The following is an 11,852-nucleotide window of genomic DNA, read 5'->3' on the forward strand; positions in this document are numbered from 1 at the left end:
CTTCAGTTTCTTGGCATTTTCTCACATGGAATAGCCTTCATTTCTCAGAACAAGAATAGACTGACGAGTTTCAGAAGAAAGGTCTTTGTTTCTGCCCATTTTGAGCCTGTAATCGAGATACTCAACTAGTCTAAAGAAGGCCAGTTGTATTGCTTCTTTAATCAGAACAACAGTTTTCAGCTGTGCTAACATAATTGCAAAAGGGTTTTCTAATTATCAATTGGCCTTTTAAAATGATAAACTTGGATTAGCTAACACAACGTGCCATTGGAACACAGGAGTGATGGTTGCTGATAATGGGCCTTTGTACGCCTATGTAGGTATTCCATGAAAAATCTGCTTTCTAGCTCCAATAGTAATTTCCAAGATGAACAATGTCTACACTGTATTTCTGATCAATTTTGTTATTTTAATGAACAAAAAATAGCTTTTCTTTCATTAACATTTCTAAGTGACCCAAACTTTAAGGGTAGTACAGTCATGGCCAAAAGTTTTGAGAATGACACAAATATTAATTTTCTCAAAGTCTGCTGCCTCAGTTTGTATGATGGGAATTTGCATATACTCCAGAATGTTATGAGTGATCAGATGAATTGCAATTAATTGCAAAGTCCCTATTTGCCATGCAAATGAACTGAATCCCAAAACAAACATTTCCACTGAATTTCAGCCCTTCCACAAAAGGAACAGCTGACATCACGTCAGTGATTCTCTCATTAATACAGGTGTGAGTGTTCACGAAGACAAGGCTGGAGATCTCTGTCATCCTGAGACCATTCATGTGTGGGGTTGCTTCTCAGCCAAGGGAGTGGCCTCTCTTACAGTTTTGCCTAAGATCACAGCCATGAATAAAGAATGGTACCAACACATCCTCTGAGAACAACTTCTCCCAACCATCCAACAGTTTGGTGACGAACAATGCCTTTTCCAGCATGATGGAGCACCTTTCCATAAGGCAAACGTGAAAAGGCTCGGGGAACAAAAAAAAAAAAATAAATGATATTTTGGGTCCATGGCCAGGAAACTCCCCAGACCTTAATTTCATTGAGAACTTGTGGTCAATCCTCAAGAGGCGAGTGGACAAACAAAACCCCACAAATTCTGACAAACTCCAAGCATTGATTATGCAAGAATGGGCTGCCATCGGTCAGGATGTGGCCCAGAAGTTTAATTGACAGCATGCCAGGGAAGATTGCAGAGGTCTTGAAAAAGAATGGTCAACACTGCAAATATTGACTCTTTGCATCAACTTCATGTAATTGTCAATAAAAACCTTTGACAATTATGAAATGCTTGTAATTATACTTCAGTATTCCATAGTAACATCTGACAAAAATATCTAAAGTCACTGAAGCAGCAAACTTTGTGGAAATTCATATTTGTGTCATTCTCAACTTTTGCCCACGACTGTATATATATATATATATTCGCATGAGTGTTCATGAGAAACCAAAGCTGGGTACCATGTCTGACACTAATAAAACCTATTACTTTATAGATTTACATCAATACAATTATTACAAAAGATAGCTTGTGAAAAAGGGTACACTTTATTTCAAGAAAGTAAGCCAAAGCTGTTGGCCAATTCATTGAACAACAACCAAAACAAATGTGAATTGGACCTCAGTGTTTGGTTTGGTTAGACTGCAATTTATGAGCAGGACGGCAAATAAAAAAGGTGATTTTATTATTTCAGAAAACTGTAATCTCCTAGAAATACTTCAAGAACTGGTTATGGTTTGGTTAACAGTTCAACTACAAGGTAAACAGTAGTAGTAATTTAGCGTAATTAATTTAACACTTGTTTTATCAAAGGAACGTAAAGCACATTTTCATACAAGATTGTTTTGTACAAAAATTCTCAACTGAATTCACAGTTTCATCTACAGTCACTGCTTAGGTTTCTTGAGTGTTGAGGGGTTGGGAGAGAGTGTGCGTTTGCCACAAAGGTAAGCTCCACTATTTCTTCTGCTGGCAGGAATGGAAAGTGCATGCCTTCTCCAAATCTGAGGGGAGAATGGGAGAACAGGTTTTAGCTTCAGATGCAGATATGTCCTTTATACAGTGCGTGTGCACATGTAAGGTTGTCACGTAACTCTACCTGAGGTATTGTCGGAGCACTCCCTGAGCGATTGCATGGCGATCATGTACTCTTCCCCAAGGAAATCCTGGAATTTGGTGCCGCTTGGGATCTCCTGGAGACACTTTGTGGAATCCTTGAAGAGCAAGTTCTTTCCTAAATCTGACTGATACATTTTAAATGAGGGATCGCTGCCGCTTGAGCCGAACCTGGCCTAAACACAGGGAGAAAATATTTACTTGGTGGTTAAATCAATGATAAACCTTTAATTATATTTTAGACTATTTCTTACACTAAATGTGTATTTAATAGACCCCCCCAATGAACCAAAACTGATCTTAGATCAGCTTGGGGATCATGGGTGGAAATGGGCCACATTATGCACAGGCTTATGTGCCAGTGGGTTAGTGCTGGGCTGAGACAAAACCTTAAACTCTGTATCCCTCTAGTACTAGAGTTGCTCATCCTTGGCTAAACTGACTAAGGAGTTGTCTTAAGCAGAAACAGATCTGGCTATAAGCCTTAACACCCACCTGCTGCTCCAGAAGGATGGACACAACCTCTCCACGGGACTCTGGGCGTGTTATCACAGCATGGGCGGGCACCTTGGCCAGGTGGCACTCACGGAAATTTGTGACTGGCTGGGTAGTACCATCCTGGCAGAGTAGTTCAAAGTCAGAGGACTTCAGGTTCTGTGCCCAAACTGGACCACTACCTACAGGGAAGGATGGATAGATAGAAAGGAGAGAGTTGAAGACTTTGTTTTCAGATACAGAGAGCCACAGATAGAGAGCCATAGAAAGTGTATGAGAGAAATAACGATGAGTTGAGATTCATCTCTAGGAGTGAGAGGAGTGAAGCGGAGGAGAGGGAGATGAAAATAGGGCAGCAGAACATCTGTATGTGGATAAGAAACACACTTACCATCAGTCATCTCTGGTACAATAGTGTGTTTAATGAAGGCAACCTCTCCAGCATCTTCAACCAGACATCTGGAAGGATATATCAAGACAGACCATTAGATATATAAAAGAGTGAGAAATATACTATAGGCCAACAAATATATTTTGTTTTGTATAGTCGCCATCACTATTAGAAAGATCGTGGTGAAGGACTCAACTATCAGCTCCACTATTAACCACCATTGTGGTGGCGCCCCGTACCTGAATGCTCCGCTATAGCCGTAGTACTGCTCTTCAGAGCTGGCTTTGCACCTGGCCCTATCTCCTCCCACGGACTGCCCACTGCCCCTACACTGGGCACAGAAGGGAGAGTCCACCTCAGATCCAGGAGCACAGCCCTGACTGAAGTATGTGGCTGAATTCAGGAAGGAGACACCATATGAGATATACTACATTCATAGATATACCAGGACACAAGTATAGAATGACACATTATAAACACACACACACAGCTGCCCACTCACTGAAGTCACAGTTTCTAGTCTCCCTATGGATAAGACCCATGGGTATGTTCCAGCCTGCGGTCCTGCCCAAGCCGGTGTGGCATGACCTCCTGCCCTTCAGGGTTTTCCAGGTCAACCCAGATCCCTTCTTTACCACCGCCACAGCAAAGTAGGATGACGCCTCTGAGAGGTGAAAGAGAAAGTCCAGCACTAGGCTTGATCGGGGTCCGGGATCGGGGGCCCCAATAAATCTTACTGTAGCATTATAGTATGGTGTGTGTTTGGTGAGGGAGCAGGTGTAAGCATGTGTACTTACCACCAGGGTCGCTGCACCGAACTGTGAGGAGAGAGAGAAAAATCAGCATGTTAACATTGTTGAGGCAGAGCAGGAGAGGATAGAAAGAGAGAGGGGAAAACACATAGATGATATGTGTGTGTGCGTCATACCTGCATCATACTGCTCCACCATGACAGGGACCAGACCACATTTTCCAGCAGTGAACACCTCCCCACCATCCACCGCTATGGCATCTGCCTCTTTACGCTGTGGAAAGAGGAAACAAAATAGAAATAGCGGAAAGAATGAAAGAAGATTAGATTAAGGGAATTACTTGCGAAAGGACAAACTATAAAGTGCACATAGCACCTTGTTAATGTTTTTTATCCACCCCCACCCTCTAGTAATAATATGATATATAATTAGCAGACGCTCTTCTCCAAAGCGACTTAGTCATGCGTGTATAAATTGTTTACCTATGGGTGGTCCCTTGAAATGAACCCACTATCATGTCATGCTCTACCAACAGAGCTAGCGAGGACACAGAGGACATCTCTTCTCCCATAGCCTTACCATGATCTTCTCCCATAGCCTTACCATGATCTTCTTGATGCATTCATCCACTGTGGGTGCGTCCTGGCATTCGATCCTGGAGTCACCATCTGTGAAGCTGTTGATTGTCCAGGAGTCACACTTGACCTTCTCGTTATGGCCCACGGCACACCATTTGATGGCCCTGGAGGTGGCACCGGTGGCCTGCGCTGAAAAGCAAATTTTGGGGAGATAGCAATGACCTAACAGTCTGAGACGTGTGTGTGTGTGTGCTTGTAAAAGTATGTGTGTGTGCATGCATGTGTGGCCTCACCTTTTGTCAGGGAGCGTATAGTGCTCATGTACTCAGCTCCCAGGTAGAGGAAGGAGTCGGTGGTCATTGGCAGCTGTACTAGTCTCTGAGTGGAGTCCTTGAACATCAGGTTCTTGGCAGCATAACCATCAGAGGAGAACAGGTTGAAGTCCTGTTGGGGCACAAATGAGTGAACACACATTCTTGTGTGATGTTGTTCATCCTGGTCAGTGTCATTTGTGATGTTTAGGGCCAAGAGTTTATCCTGAACATGTGACCTGAGGTGGAAACACTCTGGGCCCCAAGGTCACATGGTCAGAAAAGTCTCCAGGGCCCTTATTCAGAAAAATCTCAGCGTAGGAATGCTAATTTGGGACGTGGGGCCTCATTTATCAAGCGCGTGTTAATGTCTCACTAAATTCTGGTGTACGTGGAGCTTCTAGGATTTGTGTGTGCAACAAAGTATTTGGATTGATCAAACATATGGCATGTTTTCCTTAATAAAGCAGAGCCGTACTATAATTGTGTGTTCGTGAACAAGTGTTACAACCCCGCCTGGAAATGCCCTCTTCACCTATGATGGTAACAGAAACACCCTCATTTGCTGTATGATTTGGAGATGTTGGAACTGGACCATGGCGGTTTTTAAAAGCACAATGGCAAATTTGATCACATTTCTGTACAGTTGTGGGGAGAATGTTTAAAACTTCTGGTGTGAAAAATTCATGCCACCTATAGCGAGTGTCAAACAATGGACAAGCATTCTGCGAGACTGATTGTTCAATAAACAATGTAAAAGTACATGCTGAAAAAGCTTGCTAAATGATACCCATGGTCATATTCATAATGCTCTAGAAGGCTCAACTGATCCTAGATCAGTACTCAGGTGACAGCGATGACAGGTGACAGTAATGTCCAGTACCGTGAGGGCCATCAGCTTGCTGTAGATGCGATTGGCCAGGTTGGTGTCCTTGCGGCTGACCACAGCGTGGGCGGGTACTCTGGCCAGGTGGCAGGTCTTGTAGCTGTCGATGGGAGCTCTGGTGTTGTCCTTGCACAGCAACTCATAGCTTGCCTTCTCTGCGGCTGCAAGCAGGTAATAGGAGGTTGTATAGTAGGTGACGTGTTAGTGGTTTGAACATTTACACTGTAAGCATTAACATAGTTTTGCCACAATTGTAATTCTAGATCCAGAGTTTGCATTTTACAGTTGAAATTCAATATCGGTATGCTAGCTAATGCTTTAAAAACTCACCAGGTACAGTCAGGTGCTTGATGAAGGCAACCTCTCCTGCTCCATCCTTCAGGCACCTCGTGAGGCGAAAATACACACAGTTAGTGACCAATCCAGAGCAGGTAGAGGGAGACTACTGATAGAAGGAGAAAGGATACACATATCTGCAGATTCCAAATAGGGTAGATTGAGAGGTATGGGTGTACAGAGCATGGAGTTATTCAGAGATGGTAAGGGGTAGGAAAAGACTGGTACTCACTGGAAGGCCCCGGCATAGTCATAGTAGGGCTCATTGTGAGATCTGGAGCAGTCTCCCTTACACAACTGGCACAGATTAGAATCCGTATTGGCTCCTGGAGCACAGCTGGCATTGAAGAAGTCGCTCACCGCTGCCAAACAAATACACACACGCAGACTATGAAAACCCTATGATTGGATTAAGCATACCAGCCCCTGTATGCTATATTCAGAACGTACAGCATATACAACACATATTTAACCAACTGACAGAGAGGAATAAACACAACAATCCAAACATTCCCCACCGGGTAACAATTGACTACGGCAACTGTTTGGGCCAGGAGCATACCACCCTGCATCCCACTGATGGCTTGCCACTGAAGCTAAGCAGGGTTGGTCCTGATCAGTCCCTGGATGGGAGACCAGATGCTGCTGGAAGTGGTGTTGGAGGGCCAGTAGGAAGCACCCTTTCCTCTGGTCTAAAGAAATATCCAAATGATTGGAGACATTGCCCTGTGTATGGTGCTGTCTTTCAGATGGGACTTTAAACGGGTGTCCTGACTCTGTGGTCACTATAGATCCCATCGCACTTATCATACCATCATAGTCACCTAATCATCCACCTGATCATCCCCAGTTTACAATTGGCTCATTAATCTCCCCTGTAACTATTCCCCAGGTTGTTGCTCTAAATGAGAATGTGTTCAGTCAACTTACCTGGTAAAATAAGGGTTAAATAAAATAAGATAACTATCAAGTTTGAGATTAAATTATTACGCATAATAGTCCCTGCTAGATTAACAAAATTAATAATCTACCCAAAAGCACTGCAGCCACTCACCCGACTCCACAGGTCTGTCCTCGATGCCGGCCCATTGGATCCGGCCCACAGTCACCAGGGTACCGATGGGAATGTTCCAGCCTGCAGATTTGCCCAACCCGGTGTGGCAGGACTTCTTGCCACGGAGGTCGAGGAACCCAAATCCAGTGCCCGTTTTGGCCACGGCCACAGCGTAATAGCAGGTGTCAGAGTCTGATGGACAGGAGAGGAGCCATCAATGCAGCGTTCAGAAACCAGATTCAGACAGAAACCATTTGATCCGATTCAAAGTGTAGACTTTCTGTTGGCCTATCTTTGCAACTGAAGTGCTAAGGGCCATTGTATACCCAGTCTCTTCCATTCACTAATCGAAATAGATTCAACATTTCTCTAAGCCTTATAAAGAACCATATGTATAACATAGTCAATTTAACAGAAAAAGTTGAGGAAATCTTGAACTTGGTCTTGAGATGCTTACCCTCACCATAGTCCTCTGCAATGATGGGCTGCAGGTTGTAATTGTGGAGGCCAGCTATGTAAATATCTCCTCCATCCAGAGTGATAGCATCAGCCTCTTCCCTCTGGCAGGGAGAAAGAGAAGACATCCGTGAAGGAGAAAGAGAGAAAACACTCCAACAATAGACCTGCACCTCACAAGGTTGTTAATGCAAGCGGATCAACTGGTGCTGGCTGGAAATTACAGATGGGCTGCTATCTATTCTACATGAGACTATTAATTTGAACCTTTTGTCAAACTTCAAGAAACTATCCCTCAAAAAGAATTGTAAACTACAACATGCACAAATAAAAGCTCTCTTTACCTTACTGTGACACATCGAACACACCGACAGGGTCTTGCATTTTGGTACACCAGAACTACATTCACTTCCAATGAAACGCTGCGTTTGTCTTGCAGCATTGCGTTGCAGAGGCAGTTGCAGTGCATTCGGTGTGGTGCATATGTTGGATTTATTGAAAGTATGCGTCGAACTATATGCTTAGACGGCTTGACAGAAATGGTAGCAGAAGGTGAATGTGGAACTTTTTTGTCTACATATCCAGATGATGCGCGTAACTCACGCTTTGAACACGCCGACAGGGTTCTTGAGCAAAATAGTACGCAGCATGTGCGTAACGATGCAACGCCATTGAGTTTTGTATTCACTGACCTTGCTGGCGCAAAAGTAAAACGCACAAGAACACGAAACAAGTCATAAATTACAAAAGTCACACATTAAAATACTGTTTAATAGTAGAGATTCTGATATAAGTAGTTAGTCTCTCACCTTGATGGTTTGGATGCATTCAAAAGAGTCGTCCCTCCTCACGCATGAAAACTCCGCCACCCTGGCTGCGACGTCGTGGCATTTCCTCAGCTCTTTTTCCGACTTTACGCACCATCTAACCGTTCCCTCAGCTGGGGCAGCATACACCGTAGCTGAGGACAGAATAAATGCTATGATAAAATTGAGAAATATACATTACAGCAATCAATGTCTAATGATATTTTTCCATGCGTAATTGTCTTTGCATGTATAAACCCACTTACCGAGGCACCCCAGCAGCGCTGAGACGAGAAGCAGTTTCATGTTCCTGAAGTCTCCAAGTCAACAATTCCCGGAGTGAAAAAGCAGGCCGTTTTAGAAGGCAACTCTGGCTTTTATAGAAAACCAATAGGCTGGGATCCACGGTGGGATCCACGGTGACTTAGCTGAAAAGAGGCCATAGTTTGTTTAGTGTTTCCCAATATGTTACATGGCGCGTTTAATTGTTCACAGGCGGGGTGGGCGCGCGTTGCTCACTCCCTGTTTGTGTGTGTGTGGTTTTGTGTGTACTCAGACTTCAGACATTTCCACATAATGGAAATTCACAAAATAAATAGTCCTACATTAAGCAATATCTCATGTTTTTCAACTGTTATTTCAAAGCAGTCTTCCAATCTATAAGTGTTTGCAGCATAGTCATCATCACTAATCAAAATGTTGAGCAATGTGTAGTTCAGGCAAAAAAAGGCACAGGTGTATCTTTTCTTGAGAATTAGAGCAAAATTAGATTAAATTGAGTGTATATCCTCCCAGCTCCACAACGCAGGTAGCCTAGTGGTTAGATCGTTGGACTAGTAAACCAAAAGGTTGCAAGATTGAATCCCCGAGCTGACAAGGTAAAAATATGTATTTCTGTCCCTGAACAAGGCAGTTTATTAACCCACTGTTCCTAAGCCATCATTGAAAATAAGAATTTGTCTTTAACTGACTTGCCTAGTTAAATAAAGATAAAATAAATACATTCGGAAGAAAAAAAAATGTGGAGAAAACAACCAAAAGCTTCTTGGCACTAAATCCTCACTTCTGAGGATGAGCCTTTTCTTATCCAGCTTTTTCAGACTGGTGAGGTACAGCAGATGAAGTAGAGGGGGCAAGCATGTGGACACACAGATCCACGAGTAACTGCTGCACCTCATGATGAGTTCATATTTTTTGTGGCTCCCACCCCCATCAAAGTTGCCCATCCATGTTCTAAACTCAGCAAAAAAAGAAACATCCCTTTTTCAGGACCCTGTCTTTCAAAGATAATTAGTACAAATCCAAATAACTTCACAGATCTTCATTGTAAAGGCTTTAAACACTGTTTCCCATGCTTGTTCAATGAACCATAAACAATTAATGAACATGCATCTGTGGAATGGTCGTTAAGACACTAACAGCTTACAGATGGTAGGCAATTAAGGTCACAGTTATGACAATTTAGAACACTAAAGAGGCCTTTCTACTGACTCTGAAAAACACCAAAAGAAAGATGCCCAGGGTCCCTGCTCATCTGCGTGAACATGCCTTAGGCATGCTGCAAGGAGGCATGAGGACTGCAGATGTGGCCAGGGCAATACATTGCAATGTCTGTACTGTGAGACTCCTAAGACAGCACTTCAGGGAGACAGGACGGACAGCTGATCGTCCTCGTAGTGGCAGACCATGTGTAACAACACCTGCACAGGATCGGTACAACCGAACATCAGACAGGACTGGCAAAAAGTGCTCTTCACTGACGAATCGCGGTTTTGTCTCACCAGGGGTGATGGTCGGATTTACGTTTAACGTCTAAGGAATGAGCGTTACACCGAAGGCCTGTACTCTGGAGTGGGATCAATTTGGAGGTGGAGGGTCCGTCATGGTCTGGGGCGGTGTGTCACAGCATCATCTGACTGAGCTTGTTGTCATTGCAGGTGTAACAGTATAACTTTAGACCGTCCCCTCGCCCATACCCGGGCGCGAACCAGGGACCCTCTGCACACATCAACAACAGTCACCCACGAAGCAACGTTACCCATCGCCCCACAAAAGCCACGGCCCTTGCAGAGCAAGGGGAACCACTACTTCAAGGTCTCAGAGCAAGTGACGTCACCGATTGAAATGCTATTTAGCGCGCACCACCGCTAACTAGCTAGCAGTTTCACATCCGTTACACAGGCAATCTCAATGCTGTGCATTACAGGGAAGACATCCTCTCTCATGTGGTACCCTTCCTGCAGGCTCATCCTGACATAAACCTCCAGCATGACAATGCCACCATCCATACTGCTCGTTCTGTGCTTGATTTCCTGCAAGACAGGAATGTCAGTGTTCTGCCATGGCCAGCGAAGAGTTCGGATCTCAATCCCATTGAGCACGTCTGGGACCTGTCGGATCGGAGGGTGAGGGCTAGGGCCATTCCCCCCAGAAATGTCTGGGAACTTGCAGGTGCCTTGGTGGAAGAGTGGGGTAACATCTCACAGCAAGAACTGGCAAATCTGGTGCAGTCCATGAGGAGGAGATGCACTGCAGTACTTAATGCAGCTGGTGGCCACACCAGATACTGACTGTTACTTTTGATTTTGACCCTCCCTTTGTTCAGGGAAACATTATTCAATTTCTGGTAGTCACATGTCTGTGGAACTTGTTCAGTTTATGTCTGTTGTTGAATCTTGCTAAGTTTGTTAAGTTTGCTGAAAATAAACAGAGTTGACAGTGAGAGGACGTTTCTTTTTTTGCTGAGTTTACATGTAGGCTACCTGCCTGATGGACTCCATATACATTACAACAGATGCTATAGGTGAAAAATTGGTGTCTCAAGCAGCAGTTTAGCTTCCCCCATAGATAGCACCTGCTCACAATATAGCACTGATCAAATAACATGAACAGTAATCTTCTGTTACCTCAATTCATGCTCATGGCATCTCTTTTTTTATGTCATTGTCATGAATAGTAGTTGTCAAGCAAGCACAGCAGATAGTGCCACAATGCACAAATGCATGGTTGCACCTTTGTTGTAGGCAGTTGATTGCTCAGTTTCATGTCTCCACTCTGTATTCTACCATATCTATGTCGCTACTGTTAATCCTGAATTGAGCGTTAATTCTCTACAGCCCATCTCGACTCAAAGGAAAGTCATATTTTTCATCAATAGAACAATGTTTTTTAAGCATTAGACTTGACTTGAACTCTTGGTAGTACTATAAATATGGTTCTCAAATGTAAAATACGCTTTGAAGAAAAGCGATCATACTGATAAAATGATATTAACATCATTGATGAATCAATTGATGAATCAATTGTATGAAATATGATTGACAGAAACGCTGAGCGAGTATAGAGAATTTTTTCTTTTTGTCAGTTTAACTGCCAAGCAAACATATTTGACTGGTGTTTGTACAGTCAACATTACCCAACACAGGAGTTAAAGTACAGGCCGCTCTCCGAATGAGACCTAGCAAAGAACACAAGAGATTAGCCTGCCTTTGTTAATGTTACTTGTCCTTTTCAGCCAACACGTACCTGTTAAAATCAAATATTATTTGAATCCTTTCACAATAAACCACTGTTATTTTAGCCTCCGATGACTGGAAGTAATATTATTTCCCTGATCTTACAGTAAGAATGTCTGGGAGTGTTTTGGAAGGGGTTGTAATGGCTACATTT

General features: G+C 43.5%; 1 protein-coding gene across 2 annotated transcripts; it reads right to left on the reverse strand.

The window, feature by feature from the left end:
- Positions 1–1,529: 1,529 nt before the first annotated feature.
- tfa (transferrin-a) lies at positions 1,530–8,559 on the reverse strand. Of its 2 annotated transcripts, none has more exons than XM_029623882.2 (17): positions 8,450–8,559; positions 8,187–8,338; positions 7,379–7,481; positions 6,922–7,113; positions 6,100–6,229; positions 5,862–5,917; positions 5,529–5,692; positions 4,628–4,778; positions 4,360–4,523; positions 3,933–4,029; positions 3,802–3,822; positions 3,507–3,668; positions 3,244–3,397; positions 3,005–3,072; positions 2,614–2,795; positions 2,102–2,294; positions 1,530–2,006 (listed from the first exon to the last, which is right to left on the reverse strand). In XM_029623882.2, exons 1-17 carry the CDS (start codon positions 8,487–8,489, stop codon positions 1,960–1,962), a joined length of 2,076 nt encoding a protein of 691 aa, XP_029479742.2. In that variant the 5' UTR covers positions 8,490–8,559; the 3' UTR covers positions 1,530–1,959. The 2 variants fall into 2 exon arrangements, with proteins under 2 accessions (XP_029479742.2, XP_064861878.1); XM_065005806.1 differs by having other exon boundaries at positions 4,336–4,523.
- Between the last annotated feature and the right edge of the window lie 3,293 nt (positions 8,560–11,852).

This window comes from Oncorhynchus nerka, linkage group LG20, assembly GCF_034236695.1.
Source record: "Oncorhynchus nerka isolate Pitt River linkage group LG20, Oner_Uvic_2.0, whole genome shotgun sequence".
In the NCBI taxonomy this organism is placed as follows: domain Eukaryota; kingdom Metazoa; phylum Chordata; class Actinopteri; order Salmoniformes; family Salmonidae; genus Oncorhynchus; species Oncorhynchus nerka.

What these genes read in the sequence shown, in the direction of transcription:
- tfa (XM_065005806.1), bottom strand. Translation starts at nt 8,489, where the DNA reads ATGAAACTGCTTCTCGTCTCAGCGCTGCTGGGGTGCCTCG. An exon ending in TGCAGAGGACTATGGTGAGG is followed by an intron (nt 7,114 to 7,378) that starts GTAAGCATCTCA and finishes CCTGTCCATCAG; the next exon opens with ACTCTGACACCTGCTATTAC. An exon ending in TCGGTGCAGCGACCCTGGTG is followed by an intron (nt 3,669 to 3,801) that starts GTAAGTACACAT and finishes TTCACCTCTCAG; the next exon opens with AGGCGTCATCCTACTTTGCT.